This window comes from Cherax quadricarinatus, chromosome 14, assembly GCF_038502225.1.
Source record: "Cherax quadricarinatus isolate ZL_2023a chromosome 14, ASM3850222v1, whole genome shotgun sequence".
NCBI classification, from domain to species: Eukaryota; Metazoa; Arthropoda; class Malacostraca; order Decapoda; family Parastacidae; genus Cherax; species Cherax quadricarinatus.
Window position 1 is genome coordinate 22519946 of NC_091305.1, and position 22179 is coordinate 22542124.

The following is a 22179-nucleotide window of genomic DNA, read 5'->3' on the forward strand; positions in this document are numbered from 1 at the left end:
ATGTATAGTTATACCAATGCTCTTATATGGGTGTGAAGCATGAGTGGTGAAGGTTGCAACAAGAAGGCTGGAGGCAGTGGAGATTGCATGTCTGAGGGCAATATGTGGTGTGAATATAATGCAAACAATCCATAGTTTGGAAATTAGGAAGAGGAGCACGGTTACTAAAAGTATTATCCAGAGGGCTGAGGAGGGGTTATTGAGGTGGTTTGGACTTTTAGAGAGGAAACAAAATAGGGACTTGGAGAGCGTATAAATCTGTAGTGGAAGGAAGGCAGGGTAGGGGTTGGCCTAGGAAAGGTTGGAGGGAGGAAAGGAGGTTTTGTGTGTAAGGGATTTGGATTTCCAGCAGACGTGAATGAGCTTGTTAGATAGGAGCGAGTGGAAACAAATGATTTTTATGACTTGATATGCTGTTGGAATGTGAGCAAAATAACATTTATGAAGGGATTTGAAGAAACCAGCAAGCTGGGTTTGAGTCCTGGAGGTGGGAAGTACAGTGCCTGTACTTTGAAGGTGGGGTGTTGATATGTTGCAGCTTTTTAACTGTAGTGTAGGTGCACCTCTGGCAAGACAGTGACAGAGTGAATGATGAAAGTGTTTCTTCTTTTTTGGGTCACCCTGCCTCTGTGGGAAACAGTTGGTGTGTTAATGAAAAAATGAATACATAGTTTTGGAGAGGTATAACATATGTATTGAATAATAAATATCACAGTATTTTGTGAGGAAATTAGTGCCAGAGATGTATAAAAGTTGGAAAAAGTAGTAGATAGACAAGTTCTAAACATATTAGAAGTAAGGATTGGACTCCCAGTCAGGGTGAGCAGTGTTTCTCACTCAATGACAGCTTTCTTAATCAAGGGAGGGTCCTTAATGTATTAATGCTTGTAATGGTCAGTTGATCCAAGAAATTAAGAACTATTCTATTCCTTGGTTCAAACCTGATTACCTCTCATTCTTCAGGTGTTGTATGACCCTTGTATTTTCATAGTCAGGTCAAGGCTTTCCTAATCATGATCTGGCACTATTGTGATGCAAGGGTAAATAATTTAATGCTTTATTTTTAACACATTGGCCATCTCCCACAGAGGCTGGGTGACCCAAAAGAAGAAGAAATGTAAAGCTTTTTCTTGGTACATTTTGTAATTTATATAGGACAAGGGATTACTAGCACTCTTGCTCCTGGCATTTTAGCCCCCCTTTTATGACACTCACGTGAGGACTTAATGGAGGAAGGATTCTTCTCCACTTCTTCGTGGAAATAATTTATATTTGAATTGATTTTAAAGTATCAATAATGTAATGAGTGTCTTTGAAGATAAATATACGAGAACAAGAAAGAAAACAGCTGTCTAATGGTAGTAGATCAACTGATTTAGGCTGATTATTCAGAAGAGACCTAGGCTTCCTAGAGCCTTTATATTTTTAGAGGTCATCTCTGTCTGCCTTGCATATATTTTAGGGTAATACTGGTGTTTATCTGTCCTAAGAATTTAATCTTGTGAAATGTAGATCACTAAATGATGCTTTACACAGCGAATGTTAAATTTATTTGCTGTCACTTTTGACAGAGGATAGAACACATGTAGAGTGCACTGGAACAGATGATGCAGAAAGTGCAGGTGAAGATGAGCATGTCCAGCCATCACAGGAGTCGTCACCTACTGTTTGTGTCATTGTTCATGACTCTCCCAGACCTGCCAGCATAAGAGGTAGGTTTTGATTTGTATATTTAACCCTTTCAGGGTCGGTGCCATACATGTACGGCTTGAGAGCCAGGGTCGGTGCCATAATTATACTCCAAAATTCTAGCGCCTTCAAATCGAGTGGGAGAAAGTTGGTAGTCCTACACGTGAGAGAACGGGTCCTTGTGGTCAGTGTGCGCAGTATAAAAAAAATCGGGGCACCCACATTGCATTGTGGGAGTGGTAATTCAGTGCGCCTTGGTCACCAAGCCAAGTGGTAAGGAAACACCTCACTCTCCAGCGAATTGGGACTCGTCTCTTCCCAAGTGATAGTTCTAACACAAATTGATGTGTTAGTGAAGATGAATCTAATGGTTTTGAGAAGCTTGTGACAGAGAGTAATGACCAGGATACCAGTAATAGTGATAAAAACCCACACCATTATCATCCTTCCAAAAAAAAGTCAAAGTGACTTGCATGAGGGTGGTGGGGAAGGCAGTGCGGGTGGTGGGGAAGTTAGCGTCGGTGGTGGGGACGGCTGCATGGGTTTATGTAAACATAGCTACATATATTATTGTAACCACAGACGAGTGGTATTAATCAGTAACAACACTGCGGTAGCCAAGGATTCGAACCCATGTTGTACTGGCCTGCCTCATGGTAAGCGAGAACCACATGGTGCTTTAAATCACAGAACCATCCAACCCTACAAGAATGGCACAGCCATCAGTTAGCTGTTTTGCCGCCATCCAAGGGCATACGGAGGTGTGGGAGGGGTAAGGAAAAGGGGTACAAAAGAGATTGTAAAAATTATAGGGGAATAAGTTTACTGAGTATACCAGGAAAAGTGTACAGTAGGGTTATTGAAAGAATTAGAGGTAAGAGAGAGATTAGGATTTCAGATGAACCAGGAGGCTTTAGAGTGGGCAGGGGATGTGTAGATCAAGTGTTTACATTGAAGCATATGTGAGCAGTAGTAAGATAATGGTAGGGAAGTTTTCGTTGCATTTATGGATTTAGAAAAGACATGATAGTGGATAGGGGAGCAATGTGACAGATGTTGCAAGTATATGGAATAGGTAGTAAGTTACTAAATGCTGTAAAGAGGTTTTATGAAGATAGTGAGGCTCAGGTTAGGGTGTGTAGAAGAGAGGGAGACTTTTTTTTTTTTTATTATCACACTGGCCGATTCCCACCAAGGCAGGGTGGCCCGAAAAAGAAAAACTTTCACCATCATTCACTCCATCACTGTCTTGCCAGAAGGGTGCTTTACTCTACAGTTTTTAAACTGCAACATTAACACCCCTCCTTCAGAGTGCAGGCACTGTACTTCCCATCTCCAGGACTCAAGTCTGGCCTGCTGGTTTCCCTGAACCCCTTCATAAATGTTACTTTGCTCACACTCCAACAGCACGTCAAGTATTAAAAACCATTTGTCTCCATTCACTCCTATCAAACACGCTCATGCATACCTGCTGGAAGTCCAAGCCCCTCGCACACAAAACCTCCTTTACCCCCTCTCTCCAACCTTTCCTAGGCCGACTCCTACCCCGCCTTCCTTCCACTACAGACTGATACACTCTTGAAGTCATTCTGTTTCGCTCCATTCTCTCTACATGTCCGAACCACCTCAAAAACCCTTCCTCAGCCCTCTGGACAACAGTTTTGGTAATCCCGCACCTCCTCCTAACTTCCAAACTACGAATTCTCTGCATTATATTCACACCACACATTGCCCTCAGACATGACATCTCCACTGCCTCCAGCCTTCTCCTCGCTGCAACATTCATCACCCATGCTTCTCACCCATATAAGAGCGTTGGTAAAACTATACTCTCATACATTCCCCTCTTTGCCTCCAAGGACAAAGTTTTGTCTCCACAGACTCCTAAGTGCACCACTCACTCTTTTTCCCTCATCAATTCTATGATTCACCTCATCTTTCATAGACCCATCCGCTGACACGTCCACTCCCAAATATCTGAATACATTCACCTCCTCCATACTCTCTCCCTCCAATCTGATATTCAATCTTTCATCACCTAATCTTTTTGTTATCCTCATAACCTTACTCTTTCCTGTATTCACCTTTAATTTTCTTCTTTTGCACACCCTACCAAATTCATCCACCAATCTCTGCAACTTCTCTTCAGAATCTCCCAAGAGCACAGTGTCATCAGCAAAGAGCAGCTGTGACAACTCCCACTTTGTGTGTGATTCTTTATCTTTTAACTCCACGCCTCTTGTCAAGACCCTCGCATTTACTTCTCTTACAACCCCATCTATAAATATATTAAACAACCACGGTGACATCACACATCCTTGTCTAAGGCCTACTTTTACTGGGAAATAATTTCCCTCTTTCCTACATACTCTAACTTGAGCCTCACTATCCTCGTAAAAACTCTTCACTGCTTTCAGTAACCTACCTCCTACACCATACACCTGCAACATCTGCCACATTGCCCCCCTATCCACCCTGTCATACGCCTTTTCCAAATCCATAAATGCCACAAAGACCTCTTTAGCCTCATCTAAATACTGTTCACTTATATGTTTCACTGTAAACACCTGGTCCACACACCCCCTACCGTCTTACTCTTAATTCTTTCAATAATAACTCTACCATTCACTTTACCAGGTATACTCAACAGACTTAAGAAATCGTAATGACACGATTGCAAACAAACCCTACCCCCGGCCGGGATTGAACCCGCGGGTTCAATCCCGGCCGGGGGTATGGTTTATAATCAACAGACTTCTCTCCCTATAATTTTTGCACTCTCTTTTGTCCCCTTTGCCTTTATACAAAGGAACTATGCATACTCTCTGCCAATCCCTAGGTACCTTACCCTCTTCCATACATTTATTAAATAATTGCACCAACCACTCCAAAACTATATCCCCACCTGCTTTTAACATTTCTATCTTTATCCCATCAATCCTGGCTGCCTTACCCCCTTTCATTTTACCTACTGCCTCACGAACTTCCCCCACACTCACAACTGGCTCTTCCTCACTCCTACAAGATGTTATTCCTCCTTGCCCTATACATGTACATGAAATCACAGCTTCCCTATCTTCATCAACATTTAACAATTCCTCAAAATATTCCCTCCATCTTCCCAATACCTCTAACTCTCCATTTAATAACTCTCCTCTTCTATTTTTAACTGACAAATCCATTTGTTCTCTAGGCTTCCTTAACTTGTTAATCTCACTCCAAAACTTTATCTTATTTTCAACAAAATTTGTTGATAACATCTCACCCACTCTCTCATTTGCTCTCTTTTTACATTGCTTCACCACTCTCTTAACCTCTCTCTTTTTCTCCATATACTCTTCCCTCCTTGCATCACTTCTATTTTGTAAAAACTTCTCATATGCTAACTTTTTCTCCCTTACTGCTCTCTTTACATCATCATTCCACCAATCACTCCTCTTCCCTCCCGCACCCACTTTCCTGTAACCACAAGCTTCTGCTGAACACTCTATCACTACATTTTTAAACCTACACTACATTTTTAAACCTACCACATACCTCTTCGACCCCATTGCCTATGCTCTCATTAGCCCATCTATCCTCCAATAGCTGTTTATATCTTACCCTAACTGCCTCCTCTTTTAGTTTATAAACCTTCACCTCTCTCTTCCCTGATGCTTCTATTCTCCTTGTATCCTATCTACCTTTTACTCTCAGTGTAGCTACAACTAGAAAGTGATCTGATATATCTGTGGCCCCTTTATAAACATGTACATCCTGAAGTCTACTCACCAGTCTTTAAGTTCAATCAAAGGGCTCCCATTATCATTTACACCTGGCACCCCAAACTTACCTACCACACCCTCTCTAAAAGTTTCTCCTACTTTAGCATTCAGATCCCCTACCACAATTACTCTCTCACTTGGTTCAAAGGCTCCTATACTTTCACTTAACATCTCCCAAAATCTCTCTCTCTCCTCTACATTCCTCTCTTCTCCAGGTACATACATGCTTATTATGACCCACTTTTCACATCCAACCTTTACTTTAATCCACATAATTCTTGAATTTACACATTCATATTCTCTTTTCTCCTTCCATAACTGATCCTTCAACATTACTGCTACCCCTTCCTTTGCTCTAACTCTCTCAGATACTCCAGATTTAATCCCATTTATTTCCCCCCACCGAAACTCACCTACCCCCTTCAGCTTTGTTTCGCTTAGGGCCAGGACATCCAACTTCTTTTCATTCATAACATCAGCAATCATCTGTTTCTTGTCATCCGCACTACATCCACGCACATTCAAGCATCCCAGTTTTATAAAGTTTTTCTTTTCTTTTTTAGTAAATTTCTACAGGAGAAGGGGTTACTAGCCCATTGCTCCCGGCATTTTAGTCGCCTCATACGACACGCATGGCTTACGGGGGAAAGATTCTTTTCCACTTCCCCATGGACAAAGAAGAAATAAAGAAGAACAAGAGGGAGACTACTTCCCGGTAAATGTAGGTCTTAGACAGGGATGTGTAATGTCACCATGATTGTTTAATATACAAGTTGCAAAGGTTAGTGGATGTGTTTGGGGGGATGTATAAAGGTAGAAAGTTGAAAGTGAAGATAGATAAGAGTAAGGTGATGAGGGTATCAAATGATTTAGATAATGAAAAATTGGATATCACATTGGAGGGAGGGAGTATGGAAGAAGTGAATGTTTTCAGATATTTGGTAGTTGACTTGTCAGCGGATGGGAAAAAGATGAGTGGTGTGTTGAGGTATCCAGTGAGGCAAAAAGGGAATGTACGACAGTATAGTGGTACCAACACTCTTGTATGGGTGTGAAGCTTGGGTTGCAAATGCTGCAGCGAAGAGGCGGCTGGAGGCAGTGGAGATGTCCTGTCTAAGGGCAATGCGTGGTGTAAATACTATACAGAGAATTCGGCAGAGAATAGGGCTGAAGAGGGGTTGTTGAGATGGTTTGGTCATTTAGAGAGAATGGATCAAAGTAGAATGACTTGGAGAGTGTACAAATCTGTAGGGAAAGGAAGGCGGGATAGGGGTCGTCCTCGAAAAGGTTGGAGGGAGGAGGTAAAGGTGGTTTTGTGGGCAAGGAGCTTGGACTTCCAGCAAGCATGTGAGAGCATGTTAGATAGTAGTGAATGGAGACAAATTGTTTTAAGGACTTGACGAGGTATAGGAGTGTGAGCAGGGTAAAATTAAGTGATGGGATTCAGGGAAACTTGTTATTTTTATATAGCCAGATTTGAGTACTGGAAATGGGAAGTACAGTGCCTGCACTTTCAAGGAGTGGTTTGACGATATTGGCAGTTTGGAGGGATATGTTATATATCTTTATATATGCTTCTAAACTGTTGTATCTGGGCACCTCTGCGAAGACGGTGATTATGTGTGTGTGTTGTGATAGTGTTGAATTATGATGAAAATATTTTCTTTTTGGGGGATTTTCTTACTTTTTGGGTCACCCTGCCTCGGTGAGAAATGGTCGAATTGTTGAAAAAAAAAATTGCAAGATATTCAGATGATCACTTCTTTTGACAAACCAGCTGTATCCCACCAATGGGTGGCCAAAAAAAAAAAAAGGTTTCTTTTTTGAAGTTTAGTAATGTATACAGGAGAAGGGGTTACTAGCCTTTTGCTCCTGGCATTTTAGTTACCTCTTACAACACGCATGGCTTACGGAGGAAGAATTCTGTTTCACTTCCCCATAGAGATAAGCAGAAATAAACAAGAACTAGTAAGAAAATAGAAGAAAACCCAGAGGGGTGTGTTTATATATGCTTGTACATGCATGTGTAGTGTGACCTAAGTGTAAGTAGAAGTAGCAAGGCATACCTGAAACCTTGCTTGTTTATGAGGCAGAAAAAAGACACCAGCAATCCTACCATCATGTAAAACTATTGCAGGTTTTCATTTTACACTCGCTTAGCAGGATGGTAGTACATGTACCTCCCTCTGTTGATCACATATGAATGAAAACAGTGACCACCTGTTTCATTTGCATTAGTGAATTTTTACCGTGTGTAGATAATTCCTAGTAGGCATAGAGTTGCCACGTGTAAGCAAATTCACCCATAGTGAATCCACATAAAATTAGGGAAATCTGTATGTAAAGCATTGAATTTGATAACAACACCCAGCACTGCCTTTGTCATAAGTGTTTGGGGAAGATTTCATATGTAAGTGCATTCATGAAGATTGGAAATCCTATGTGGAATTAGGCATTAAATGATGCAAGTGACTTGGTTATTGCACAATTCTGATTTTTATAATAGGTTGGGACCCTAAATTTTCTGGGTATTATGCTCTGCAGTGAGCAGTAAATCAAACAGGTAGATTATAAGAAAATGTTAAATGACTTTAGTGTTGCATCCTTTTTTTTTTTTTTTCCCTAGATAACTCAAGCTTATTAAGCAGTCAGAGTATATCTTCCCATGGGACCCCTCCTGGTCCTGTGCAAATTGCTGTTGATGTTGTCAATTCACCACCACAAGTTTCCTTGGTAGTTCCACAGCCTTCCCAGTCAACTGAAGATCCAGGATCTGAGCGAGACTATGTAGTGTGATAGAATATATTTTTCTTTTATGTTTATTTCTATTTGTGTGTGCACGTGGGCTGGCGTGTGTGTGTGTGTGTGTGTGTGTGTGTGTGTGTGTGTGTAATTTTGTTTGCTTGAAAAAGCTTGAAACTGAGGAGTCTTTTTGAGTATTATACATAGCATGTACTGTACTAGTTAAAATTATAATTTTGACTTGCTTACAGGAATACATAATTAAAACATAAGCTACATATTTAAACAACTTTCCTTGTAAAGATATTTTTATACTGTGTACGTATGTAAATTATTTAAAGTGACATACTGAAGTTGGACTATCCGTTTGTTTCTTCATTAATGTGAGTACCACCCATAAATATTATACAGTTACATCTTTTATAGTGTATGGCTTAGATAAATATGATTTATAATATCAAAATGGAAGCCAGAACTACTGGTTAAACTCTAAACCACAAATCTGTATGTAGTTTTCTCCTCTGTGCACTTAAGTCTTTAGCAGCTTGTTCTTGTATCATGCTACTCTGATGTGGAATTTTTCATATGCTTTAAACATTGGCTATCCCATGCTATCGGCTTCAACTCTCGGCATGTCAATATGTTTTGTTACCTGTAGGTTGTGAGGTCAATAATTCCTACCTCATTAACAGATGCAAACACTATCTTAGGCCAAGGGCTTCAGTTATACACTATTTAATTTTTGTAAGATGAACATTAAAATATTCCAAAAGAAAATATAACATTTTACAGCAGTTGGTATACAGTACGTGCATGATTAGTGTTTATTGTAAAAAAAATATATATATAGATAGATATATAAACTAGAATATTTTTGAGGAATTACATGTCAAGATAATGTAATACCTCTTACCATTTTCTTAATGTACCACCAGAATTGAAGCTTTAAATGCTTATGAGAATTACTTGTTTGTGTATTGGATAAGCATTTAAAGCTTTGAGGAATTACATGTCAGGATAATGTACTGTAGTGCCTAAGCCATTTTTTGTTCCTAATGTATTACCAGAATAAAGGTTTTAAATGCTATTTAAAGTGTACAGTTTGTGTGCTGAAAAAGTAATTTAGATGAAACTCCAGATTACTAGTCTTCCTAAATTTTTAGGTCTTGTTTTATTGTGTTCCATTTGTTGAAGTCAAGGTTTCATTATTAACTTGAGTGTTAAGGAAGCAATTTTATAAAAGAACAGAAACCTTGAAACTTCATCAGACAAACATGGGTGTGTGAAACAATATTTTTAAATCCTATTAATTAGGGATGTGCGAAAGTATTGGTATCTGTGGCATTGGCTAATTTTGATGATATCAATACTGGTATCTGCTAATCTTGATGGTATCACTGTCGGCCCAAAATTGAGTAGTATTAATATTGGCGAATTTTTCGTATCATTCCATGTCTACAATTAATCTTCAGATTGTACACGAGATTATAAAGTGCTGTTATATTTCTTTGATATGATTATGTGTACATATATATGTATTTCATGTTTTTAGGCAGTTACCAGACAAGCCAGATATTACTGTTTTTACCATTTTTTAAAAATCCTAACACATAGGTAATGGTCTGGTCTAAGATACCAAAATGATGGTAGAGAGAGAGAGAGGCTTTTACATGAAGCCTTTACTGATGTGTCACTCACACAGTAGGCTTTATCATTTCACAAAAAGATCTCTTTGTGATTAGATAGTTTACCATGTAAGCAAAAATGACATCAAAGATTTCCACAATACTGCTTTTATATCTCTATTGTCTTAACGTGTGATTTAGCGATGTAGTATATATTAACATGATACAGATATTTGTAATTTGTACCAAAACTAACTAACCTACCCTTACTAAAATTTAGGTAATCAAATACTGTATAGCTTAATCCTTCCTAAGTATACATAGGTAAGATTAGCATACATTAGTTATTATTTATCTGTTGAAAATAATTCATGATCAATCTGTTTTTGCAAAGTTATACTAATGGTGAGCATAAGTTTGGCAAATGATTACAGGGAAACCTTGCTTAACTATGCTTGGCTCCATATTTGACTTTCAGTGACTTTGAGTGAGGCCTATTTAAACAATCTATAAACACTATTACATACATCACAAGTGGTTTTAGCTGAAATACTCCAGTTCTACCTTATACAGTAGATAATGCTGTACTACACTATAATGTAATGTATTTTTCAAATATAGGTCACCATTCTGCTTTTATTTTTTTGATTTGTGTGTGTGTGTGTGTGTGTGTGTGTGTGTGTGTGTGTGTGTGTGTGTGTGTGTGTGTGTGTGTGTGTGTGTGTGTGTGTGTGTGTGTGTGTGTGTGTGTGTGTGTATAACATTGTCTGTCTCCCACTGAGGTAGGGTGACCGAAAAGAGAGGAAACACTTTCACTGCCGCTCGGACTATAAGCATGCTAGCATCACAGTTCAACATCCCTACGTTTAAAGTGCAGACATAGTGCTTCCCACCTCCAGGACTCTAGTCCAGCTTACTGGTTTCCCTGAATTCCTTCATAAATATTTACTCAAACTCCAACAACAAGTCAAGTCATGTCATGAAACCCACTTGCCTGTTCTCTCATAAGCCTGTTGGATGTCCAAGGCCCTAGTGATCAAAATACCTTTGCCTTCTTCCTCCACTCTTCCTTATGATGACCCCTACCCTCCTCCTTACCTCCACTCCATTTATAATGTGCTATCAGAAAGGTTCCCTGACTGCCATGAAAAAAAAATAGGTGCCAGTCAACCTTAATAAGCTTGACTGGCAATCATGGCATTATCAATGACAATGTCTAGCTACCACCTCCACCCGCACAGCAGGTGTCTCTTGCTTTATGCAGTCTGTCGGTTTCATGCCCATCATCACTTCATTCTGTGTAACACATTTTGTAACCACTATCAGCATACAGAGAATGCATTTCAGACTTATCGAATTACTGATTGAAATAGGACATGGCATAACTAATGCACATAAGGCAAACCTTCATAAATTGAGAGAAACCTGTGTGTTATTTTCTCTTGAAATATAAGAAAACAACCTGCAATATGCAGGTGCATTCTGCAATTATAGCAAAATAGAATGCTTTATATATTTGTTGGGTTCAAAAATTCTGTACTTAGCTTGTTTAGCAAGAACTGTGGCTTGCGCTGCTGCCCACAATGAGACTAATGGTTAATATTCACCAAAGACCTGAAATACCTTGGTGACTAATATCATCTCCTCAGCCAACCTAGTTTTTAGCCTGATGTCCAAGACTTGGTAGTTTGTTTTCCAAAATTCATCAAGGCTTGTGTTCTTGTGTGATTGTATTGGTCTGAGGAATTAGACCTGTCGGTCTTCTTCCTCAGACCGAACCTAATTACCCCCCAATTTCCCCTCCCCTATCCCATCCTCCCCTTTTTCCTTTCCTCCTCCTCTTCCCCACCCCTCCCTTTTGCCCTTCCTCTTTTTGGCCTTTGGGATTTCTCCCACAGGCTCGCTAGTTCCTAGGTAGGGGAAAGAATACCGGGGTCCATCCCATTCCGTTGAGGTTCTTGGCGGTGGTGTAGTTTGCCGTGGAATCTGGATCGCCTGGGGATGTCCCGATCCCTCTCCGGTATCCCGGAGTAGCTTTGGGTGTCTTTCGGGTGACGGGTGTATCTCTGGAAGCCACCTTTCGGATTCTGGGGATGGTGGCCGAAGGAGGTATGCTTTGTGGCGGATATCCGGCCACCCTCTCTTTTGTCCACCGAGGTAGCTTGGCAGTTCTGAGGTTGCTATCCCGGATTGCTGGTTTACTGGCACGAAGGGTAGGGTATGGCACGGGTTCCATGCTGCATCTGCGCTACTAGCGGTGCTGAGGTCCTCTTGGGCCCGGAGGGAGATTTCCGGCCCTTTCATTCCTCCTGGGAACTATTCCTCCCCGCTCCCCCCATTTTTTATTCTTTTTTTTATTTTTATTTTCTTTTCATCTTCCTTTTTTTTCTTAAAAACAAAAAGCAAAGGAGTAACCTAACCATGGAGAACCCAATCCATGAACCCACTACCCCCGGGCCCCTTCTTGATACTGCACCCCATTCTGACCCTGCCTTGTTTTTAGACCACTCTTCGGACACTCCTGATGCCCCCTGTACCTCTTGCTGGTGCTGTTTCCTCACCCGCTTCAGTTACCGGGGCTTCGACTGACTCCTTCGATTTGTCTGAACTCCACTCTCCTTTGACTATGCTTTCGGCTTCTCACTCTAGGGTTCGGCAATTTTCGAATCGCCCACCCATTTCATGCCGGACCAACTCCGGTCCTACTCCTAAACGCCAACGTCAATCTCCAGATGATGCTCCTTCGTTACCTTCCCATTCTACTCGGAAAAGACCGACACTTCATGCACTCCCTCTCCACGCTCAGTTTCGGACCACACAATGGACTAAATTCTTTACTTTAAGACCGACTTCTTCTTCTGCCTACCTTTCTGACCATAGTATTGGCAAAGCGCTCCTGCGTCATGTTGGTAGAGATATTTCATTTCATGCTCTCAAGAGCAGTATGCGCATCGTCACTGTCCAGAATGCTACCCAAGCTCATGATCTTTCTCTCCTTTCGAATATCGATACTACTCCTATCACTATTGAAAAACATCTTTCTCTCAATTCTTGTAGTGGTACTGTCATTCTGCCCCATACCATAGTCCAACAGAATTTCCAGTCATGTGGCAATGACATTCTTGAACAGCTGGAACTCCAGGATCTCCCAATCCTCAAAGTAGACACTTATGTCCTTCCTGCCCGTGGGCGGAGACGTTACCCTTGCAATGTGGCTCGTTTAACTTTTGACAGCCGAGAACTCCCGTCCTCTGTATATGTTGCGGGTCATCGGTTACAAGTTCGAAAGGTGATCCCTACACCGCAACAGTGTAGAACTTGCTGGCGTTTTGGTCACCCAGTAAAATATTGCAGATCTATGGCCGAATGCCCAGTCTGTGGTGCCGACAACCATTCTAATACATCTTGCAGTCAACCTCTATCTTGCCTTAATTGTAATGAGGCTCATCCTTCGTACTCTCGCCGTTGCCAGGTCTACTTGAATGAGCGTGAAATCCATTGCCTCAAAGAAGCAGAAGGTCTCCCTTATGCTATGGCAGTTACTCATCTCCGCCTCCAAGGGAGACTACCCCGTGTTTCTTATTCTCGTGTTTCAAAACGTTCCCCCACTCCTGGAGTCCCATCTTCTGCAGCCTCCTCTGTTGTTACCCCTCCCATAGCCACTCAGGCATCTAATCATTTTGCTGTCCTTGGCTCTGACGTCCCGACTACAACTCAGTCTGTTCTCACATCTTCACGTCCTTCCTCACAAGCCCCGGTATCGACAAGACCCCGTACGACACCTTCTACCAATCGCCCCTCTACTTCTCAGAAGTCCAAAAAAAACCCAGTGCTCAAATCTTCGTTGCCCCTTCCTTCCCTTCTTCCACCTCCACACTTTACCTTTCCAGTCTCTGTACCTAGTTCTTCCCCTCTATCTGGCTCTATTACAAGTGTGGAGGTTCACCCTCCTCCTCGTACTATGCCTTCCACCCTCGTCCCCTCCCAAGTTTCTCCCTCTTCTGCCACCTCCCAGGTTTCTGCCTCTTCTGTCCCCTCCCACACTTCTTCTCCAGTCCCCTACACTCTTTCGTCCCCCCCTACTTTGGTACAGTCCATTACTGCCCCAATCTTTACTCACTCTCCTCATCCTACCTCCAATATTGTCTCCCATACATCTTTGAATTCAGAAACACTTGAAGCCATTTCAGAATATATTGCAGAGACTAAACCTTCAATGGACACTGATCCACCTCCTGTTCCTTCTCTTCCCTCTCCTCCATCTCCACAACTCCACTCTTCGCAACGCTCTGTTCCTTCGCTACTTGAACGCCTTCCAATGCCACCACACGTTGACTTTTCTAACCCCTCTAGTCCATAGGTGCCCTTCCTTACGGATTCCTGGTATTTTCTTCATTGCCAATCATGGCCTATTTACAGTGGAATATCCGCGGCCTCGGGTAATCGGGGTGAGCTTCAGCTGTTGCTTTCCAGGTTTTTCCCTGTTGGTGCTTGCTTACAAGAACCAAAATTACACTCAGCTGTTTTCAAACCTCTCTCAGGCTATAATTTATTGTATTCTTCGGATCCTTTCTCAGATGGGACCTTTAATGAAAGTGCTCTTCTTCTACGCAATGATATTCCGTACTGTCAACTATTTGTCCATACCTCGCTGCATTACACTGCAGCCCGTATCCACTTGAATAAGTGATATACAATATGTTCTTTATATCTCTCTCCTTCTCGAGCATTTTCTATCCCAGATTTTGCTTTACTAGTTTCATCCTTACCACCGACACTTCTGTTACTTGATTTCAACGCCCACCATTTCCTCTGGGGGGGGTCTCATTGTGACTCACGTGGCATCTAGTTGGAGGCTTTTCTCGCCTCTCACCCCCTCTATGTTTTAAATACGGGTACTCCCACCCATTTTGATCCTCGTACTCGTACTCTCTCTTGCATCGATCTATCAGTCTGCTCTTCCTCCACTGCACTAGACTTCACCTGGTCTGTTCTATCGGATTTACATGACAGCGATCATTTTCCTATCATTCTTACTTCACCTTCCTATTCACCACCTTTCCGTAGCCCTCGCTGGCAATTTGATCGGGCAAATTGGGACCTTTACTCGAAACTCACTGCTTTTAGTGAGGTTCCTTCTTCATCCTCCATTGATGAGCTCCTACACCTCTTCTCGACGTCAGTTTATGCCGCAGCTTCTCATTCTATACCCCAAACCTCAGGCAGGCGTTCTCAGAAGTGCATGCCTTGGTGGTCTCCTGCTTGTGCTCGTGCAGTACGTTTGAAACGCGCTGCATGGGGCAGGTACCGGTACAGCAGAACCGATGAGAGACTTCTTGATTTTAAGCAGAAGCGTGCGATCGCTCGCCGTGTCATCAGTGACACTAAACGCACTTGCTGGCGAGACTGTTTTCACCATCACCTCTGCTTCCTCTATAAGTGCAGTCTGGAAAAAAGTGAGGAAATTGAGTGGTAAATACTCTCCTGACCCGGCTCCTGTTCTACGGGTCGCTGGTGTTGATGTAGCAAACCCTCTTGACGTTGCCATTGAAATTGGCACTCATTTGGTCCGTATTTCCCGGGGGCTCCATCTATGCCCCTCGTTTCTTTCCTCAAAGTCTGCCAGAGAGTTAGTGCCCTTGGACTTTTCTTCTCTCAGAGAAGAACAGTATAATGTACCTTTTACATTTCAGGAACTGGAGGCAATGCTCTCAGCTTGCCGATCATTGGCAGCTGGGCCTGACGACATTCATATTCGTATGTTACAACATTTACATCAGTCAGCCCTTGTAGTCCTCTTACACCTCTTCAATCTTATTTGGGCACAAGGAGTTCTTCCCCAGTTGTGGAAATCTGCCATTGTTCTCCCCTTCCGCAAGCCAGGTACTACAGGACATGATGCCTCCCACTATCGTCCCATCGCTCTTACTAGTGCAGTTTGCAAAGTGATGGAACGTCTGGTAAATCGACGTTTAATGTGGTATTTAGAGACAACAGTCTCTCCGCTAGTCAATATGGCTTTCGTAAGGGCTGTTCTACCATAGACCCCTTACTACGCTTGGATACATACGTTCGTAATGCCTTTGCGAATAATCACTCAGTTATTACCATATTTTTTGACCTTGAGAAGGCATATGACACAACTTGGAGGTATAATATTTTGGCCCAGGCCCACTCCTTAGGCCTCCGAGGCAATCTCCCATCCTTCCTTAAGACCTTTTTAACCGACAGATATTTCGGTGTTCAAGTCAATAATGTGCTTTCCCCAGACTTCATCCAAGCTGAAGGTGTCCCTCAGGGATGTGTTATGAGCACAACGCTTTTTCTCCTTGCTATAAATGATTTGGCCTCTGTTCTCCCACCCAATATTTGGTCATCACTCTATGTTGATGACTTCGCTATTGCTTGTGCAGGCGCTGACTGCCATCTTATTGCCGTTTCTCTCCAGCATGTGGTCGACCGTGTTTCCACTTGGGCCACCACGCATGGGTTTAAATTTTCCAGTACCAAAACTCACCAGATTACTTTCACTAGACGCTCTGTCATCTCCGATCATCCTTTGTATCTCTCTGGCTCCCGTATCCCCGAACGTGATAGTCAGGTTTCTAGGCCTTCTCTCCTCTTCAAGGGGGGCTCCTTGGCGTGGTGAAGAGGCTCTTGGTCTGAGGAATTAGCCCTGTCGGTCTTCTTCCTCAGACCGAACCTAATTACCCCCCATTCTCCCCTCCCCTATCCCATCCTCCCCATCCTCCCCTTTTTCCATTCCTCCTCCTCCTCCTCACCCCTCCCTTTTGCCCTTCCTCTTTTTAGCCTTCGTGATTTCTCCCACAGGCGCGCTAGTTCCTAGGTAGGGGAAAGGACACCGGGGTCCATCCCATTCCGTTGAGGTTTCTTGGCGGTGGCGTAGTTTGCCGTGGAATCTGGATTGCCTAGGGATGTCCCGATCCCTCTCCGGTATCCCGGAGTAGCTTTGGGTGTCTTTTGGGCGACGGGTGTATCTCTGGAAGCCACCTTTCGGATTCCGGGGGTGGTGGCTGAAGGAGGTATGCTTTGTGGCGGATATCCGGCCGCCCTCTCTTTTGTCCACCGAGGTAGCTCGGCAGATGTGAGGTTGCTATCCCAGATTGCTGGTTTACTGGCATGAAGGGTAGGGTATGGCACGGGTTCCATGCTGCATCTGCGCTACTAGCGGTGTCGAGTCCTCTTGGGCGCGGAGGGAGATTTCTGGCCCTTTCATTCCTCCTAGGAACTATCCCTCCCCGGTCCCCCCTTTTTTTTTCTTTTTTTTTATTTTTATTTTCTTTTCTTCTTTCTTTTTTTTTCTTAAAAACAAAAAGAAAGAAGTAACCTAACCATGGCAGCCCTAGTCCATGAACCTGGTACCCCCGGGCCCCTTCTTGATACCGCACCTCGTTCTGACCCCGCCTCGTCTTTGGACCACTCTTCAGACATTCCTCATGCCTCTGTACCTATTGCCGGTGCTGTTTCCTCACCCGCTTCAGGTACTGAGGCCTCGACTGACTCCTTCGATTTATCAGACCTTCGCTCTCCTCTGACTATGCTTCCGGCCTCTCCCTCTACGGTGCGGCAATTTTCAAATCGCCGACCCGTTCCACGTCGGACCAACTCTGGTCCCACGCCTAAACGTCAACGACAATTACCTGCTGATGATACTTCTCCACCTTCACCTTCTCGTTCTTCTCAGAAACGATCGACACGTCCTTCACTACCTTTCCACGCTCAGTTTCAGACTGAACAGTGGACTAAATTCTTCACTTTACGACCAACTTCCTCTACTGCCTATCTTTCTGACCATAGTATTGGCAAGGCACTCCTACGCCATGTTGGTAAAGATATTTCTTTTCATGCTCTTAAGAGCGGTACGCGCATCATTACCGTACAGAATGCTACCCAGGCTCGTGAGCTCTCTCGTCTTTCCCATATAGATACTGTTCCTGTCACCCTTGAAAAACATCATTCCCTCAATTCTTGTAGTGGTACCGTTATTCTGCCCCATACCATAGTTCAACAAAATTTCCAGACATGTGGCACCGACATTCTAGAACAGCTGGAACTCCAAGATCTCCCAATCCTCAAGGTAGACACTTACGTTCTTCCTGCCCGTGGGCGGAGACGATACCCTAGCAATGTGGCTCGTTTAACTTTTGACAGCCGAGAACTCCCATCCTCCGTTTATATAGCAGGACATCGGTTACAAGTTCGAAAGGTGATCCCTACACCACAACAGTGTAGAAATTGCTGGCGATTTGGCCATCCAGCGAAATATTGCAGATCTATCGCCGAATGCCCAGTCTGTGGTGCCGATGACCATTCTAATACGTCTTGCAATCGATCTCCCTCTTGCCTTAACTGTCATGAGGCTCACCCTTCGTACTCTCGCCGTTGTCAGGTCTATTTAAACGAGCGGGAAATCCGTTACCTCAAAGAGACAGAAGGTCTCCCTTATGCCATGGCAGTTTCTCATCTCCGCCTCCAAGGGAGACTCCCACGTGTTTCTTATTCCCGTGTTTCAAAACGTCCCCCCACTTCTGGTATCCCATCTTCTACACCCACCTCTGTGGTTACCTCTCCCATAATCACTCCTGTATCTAATCCTTTTGCTGTCCTCGGCTCAGACGTCCCTACTTCAACGCCTCAGTCTAATCTCGCTTCTTCGAGTTCTCTCTTACAAGCCTCAGTATCGACGAGACCTCGTACGACACCTCTTCCCAATCGTCCCTCTACTTCTCAAAAGTCAAAAAAAGGTCCGGTAACACCTCCTACCCATCTTCCACCTCCTCATTTTACCCTCCCTGTCTCTGTCCCTAGTTCTTCCCCTCTCACTGGCTCAGTTACAAGTGCAGAGGTTCACCCTCCTCCTCGTAATGTACCTTCCTCCCCTGTTCCCTCCCAAGTTTCTTCCTCTTCTGCCACCTCCCAGGTTCCTGTCTCTTCTGTCCCCTGCCACGCTTCTCCAGTTCCCTCCACCCTTTCGCCCCCCCCTACCTTGGTACAGTCCAATACAGTTCCAATCTTTACTCATCCTCCCCCTACCATTCCCAATATTGTCTCCCATACGACATCTCTGAATTCCGAAACACTTGAAGCAATCTCTGAATATATTGCAGAGACCAAACCATCAATGGACACTGATCCACCTTCCGCTCTTTCTCTCTCCTCTGCTCCATCTGCGCAACTCCTTTCTTCACAGCGCACCGTTCCTTCGCTGCTTGAACATTTTCCACTGCCTCCGCATGTGGACTTTTCTAACCCTTCTAGTCCGTAGGAACCCTTACCTGCGGATTTCAAGTATCTTTATCATTGCCAATCATGGCCTTTTTACAGTGGAATATACGCGGCCTCAGGGGTAATCGGGGTGAGCTTCAGATGTTACTCTCCCAGTTTGCCCCTGTTGGTGTTTGCTTACAGGAACCAAAATTACACTCTGCTGTTATTTCTCACATCTCAGGCTATAATTTATTGTATTCTTCAGATCCTTTTCCTGATGGGACCTTTAATGAAAGTGCCCTTCTTCTCCGCACTGATATTCCGTACCATCAGCTATTTATTCATACTTCGCTGCATTACACAGCAGCCCGTATCCACTTACATAGGTGGTATACGCTCTGTTCTTTATATCTCTCTCCTTCTCGGGCATTATCTATTCCGGATTTTGCCTTCCTTGTTTCGTCATTACCGCCACCGATTCTGTTACTTGGTGATTTTAATGCCCACCATTTCCTCTGGGGAGGGTCTCACTGTGATTCCCGTGGAATTCAGTTAGAGGCTTTTCTTGCCACCCACCCCCTCCATGTTTTAAATACAGGTACTCACACCCATTTTGATCCTCGGACTCATACTCTCTCTTGCATCGATCTCTCAGTTTGCTCTTCCTCCGCCGCATTAGACTTTACTTGGTCTGTTCTCCCGGACTTACATGACAGTGATCATTTCCCAATCATTCTTACTTCCCCTTCATATTCGCCACCTCTTCGCACCCCACGCTGGCAATTTAATCGGGCAAATTGGAACCTTTACTCACACCTGACTGTTTTTAAAGAGGTTCCTTCTTCGTCCTCCATCGATGAGCTTTTACACCTCTTCTCGTCCTCCGTTTTCACCGCAGCTTCTCATTCTATACCCCAAACTTCGGGCAGGCATTCTCAGAAATGCGTGCCTTGGTGGTCTCCTGCTTGTGCTCGTGCAGTACGTTTGAAACGCGCTGCATGGGGCAGGTACCGGTACAATAGAACCACAGAGCGACTCCTTGATTTTAAACAGAAGCGTGCGATCGCTCGCCGTGTCATCCGTGATGCTAAACGCACTTGCTGGCGAGATTGTCTCCACCATCACCTCTGCTTCCTCTATGAGTGCAGTCTGGAAAAAAGTACGAAAACTGAGTGGTAAATATTCTCCTGACCCGGCTCCTGTTCTGCGGGTTGCCGGTGTTGATATAGCAAACCCACTAGATGTTGCCAATGAAATTGGCAATCATCTGGTCCGTATTTCTCAGGGACTCCATCTATGCCCCTCATTTCTTTCCTCAAAGTCTGCCAGAGAGTTAGCACCCTTGGACTTTTCTTCTCTCAGAGAAGAACAGTATAATGTGCCTTTTACACTTCAAGAACTGGAGGCAACACTCTCAGCTTGTCGATCATCGGCAGCTGGGCCCGACGACATTCATATTCGTATGCTACAACATTTACATCAGTCAGCCCTTGCAGTCCTATTACGCCTTTACAATCTTATTTGGTCACAAGGAGTTCTTCCACAGCTGTGGAAATCCGCCATTGTTCTCCCTTTCCGCAAACCAGGCACTACGGGACATGAAACCTCCCACTATCGTCCCATTGCTCTTACCAGTGCAGTTTGCAAAGTAATGGAACGTCTAGTAAATAGACGTTTAGTGTGGTATTTAGAGACACACAACAGTCTCTCCACTCGTCAATATGGCTTTCGTAAGGGACGTTCTACCATAGACCCCTTACTGCGCTTGGATACGTATGTTCGTAATGCCTTTGCGAATAACCACTCAGTTATTGCCATATTTTTTGACCTTGAGAAGGCATATGACACAACTTGGAGGTATAATATTTTAGCCCAAGCCCACTCCTTAGGCCTTCGAGGCAATCTACCATCCTTCCTTAAGAACTTTTTAACTGACAGGCATTTCCGTGTTCGGGTTAATAATGTGCTCTCCCCGGACTTTGTCCAAGCTGAAGGTGTCCCCCAGGGATGTGTTCTGAGCACAACACTTTTTCTCCTTGCTATTAATGATTTGGCCTCTAGTCTTCCATCAAATATTTGGTCATCACTCTATGTTGATGACTTCGCTATTGCCTGTGCAGGCGCTGACTGTCACCTCCTTACAGTTTCTCTCCAGCATGCAGTCGACCGTGTTTCCAATTGGGCCACCACACATGGGTTTAAATTTTCCAGCACTAAAACCCACCAAATCACTTTCACTAGACGCTCTGTCATCTCTGATCATCCTTTGTACCTCTATGGCTCACGTATCCCTGAACGTGATACAGTCAAGTTTCTGGGCCTCCTCTTTGATCGTAGGTTATCCTGGAAACCTCACATTACCTCTCTGAAGGCAACTTGTCACAGCCGGCTGAACCTTCTTAAAACCCTTGCTCATCTTTCGTGGGGAGCTGATCGTCGAACCCTCCTTCACCTACATTCCACCCTTATTTTATCGAAACTTGATTATGGTGACCAGATCTATTCAGCGGCATCTCCTGCTACTCTCTCTAGCCTTAACCCCATTCATCACCAAGGATTACGTTTATGCCTTGGTGCTTTTCGCTCTTCCCCTGTCGAAAGCCTCTATGCAGAAGCGAACGTTCCATCCTTATCCGATCGCCGTGATGCCCATTGCCTGCGCTACTATGTACGCTCTCATGATCTCCGCAATCCTTCCATTTATAGAATGGTCACTGATATTAGTAGACATTCTTTATTTGTTCGCCGCCCCTGCTTACTCCGTCCCTTCTCTCTTCGCCTTCATTCGCTCTTGTCTTCTCTTCAACTACCACCTTTCTATGTACATGTAGCATCTCACTTTTCCCTACCCCCCTGGGAAGTTCCAGCTGTTCGAGTCTGTTCTTTCTCCCTCCCTTGCTCGAAAGCCCAACTGTCTACGGTCGCTTCCCGCTCTCTTTTTCTTGACCACTTTCACTCTCATTCTCATGCCATTGCTGTGTACACAGATGGCTCTAAGTCTTCTGACGGCGTAGGATTCGCAGCAGTGTTTCCGGACAGCGTCGTACAAGGGCATTTACTATCTTCAGCTAGTATTTTTACTGCTGAATTATATGCCATCCTTACAGCACTTATCCGTATTGCATCTATGC

At 43.8% G+C, this 22179-nt stretch overlaps 1 protein-coding gene across 1 annotated transcript; it reads left to right on the forward strand.

Annotated features, from left to right (window-relative positions):
- Window positions 1–801: 801 nt before the first annotated feature.
- On the forward strand, window positions 802–17031 carry LOC138851030 (uncharacterized). The gene is made up of 2 exons (XM_070084922.1): window positions 802–1712; window positions 8080–17031. Exon 2 carries the CDS (start codon window positions 12345–12347, stop codon window positions 14178–14180), a length of 1836 nt encoding a protein of 611 aa, XP_069941023.1. The 5' UTR covers window positions 802–1712; window positions 8080–12344; the 3' UTR covers window positions 14181–17031.
- Window positions 17032–22179: the final 5148 nt, after the last annotated feature.

Bases quoted from the DNA above. Each gene is read 5' to 3' on its own strand.
- LOC138851030 (XM_070084922.1), top strand. From the start codon at position 12,345: ATGCCCCCTGTACCTCTTGCTGGTGCTGTTTCCTCACCCGCTTCAGTT.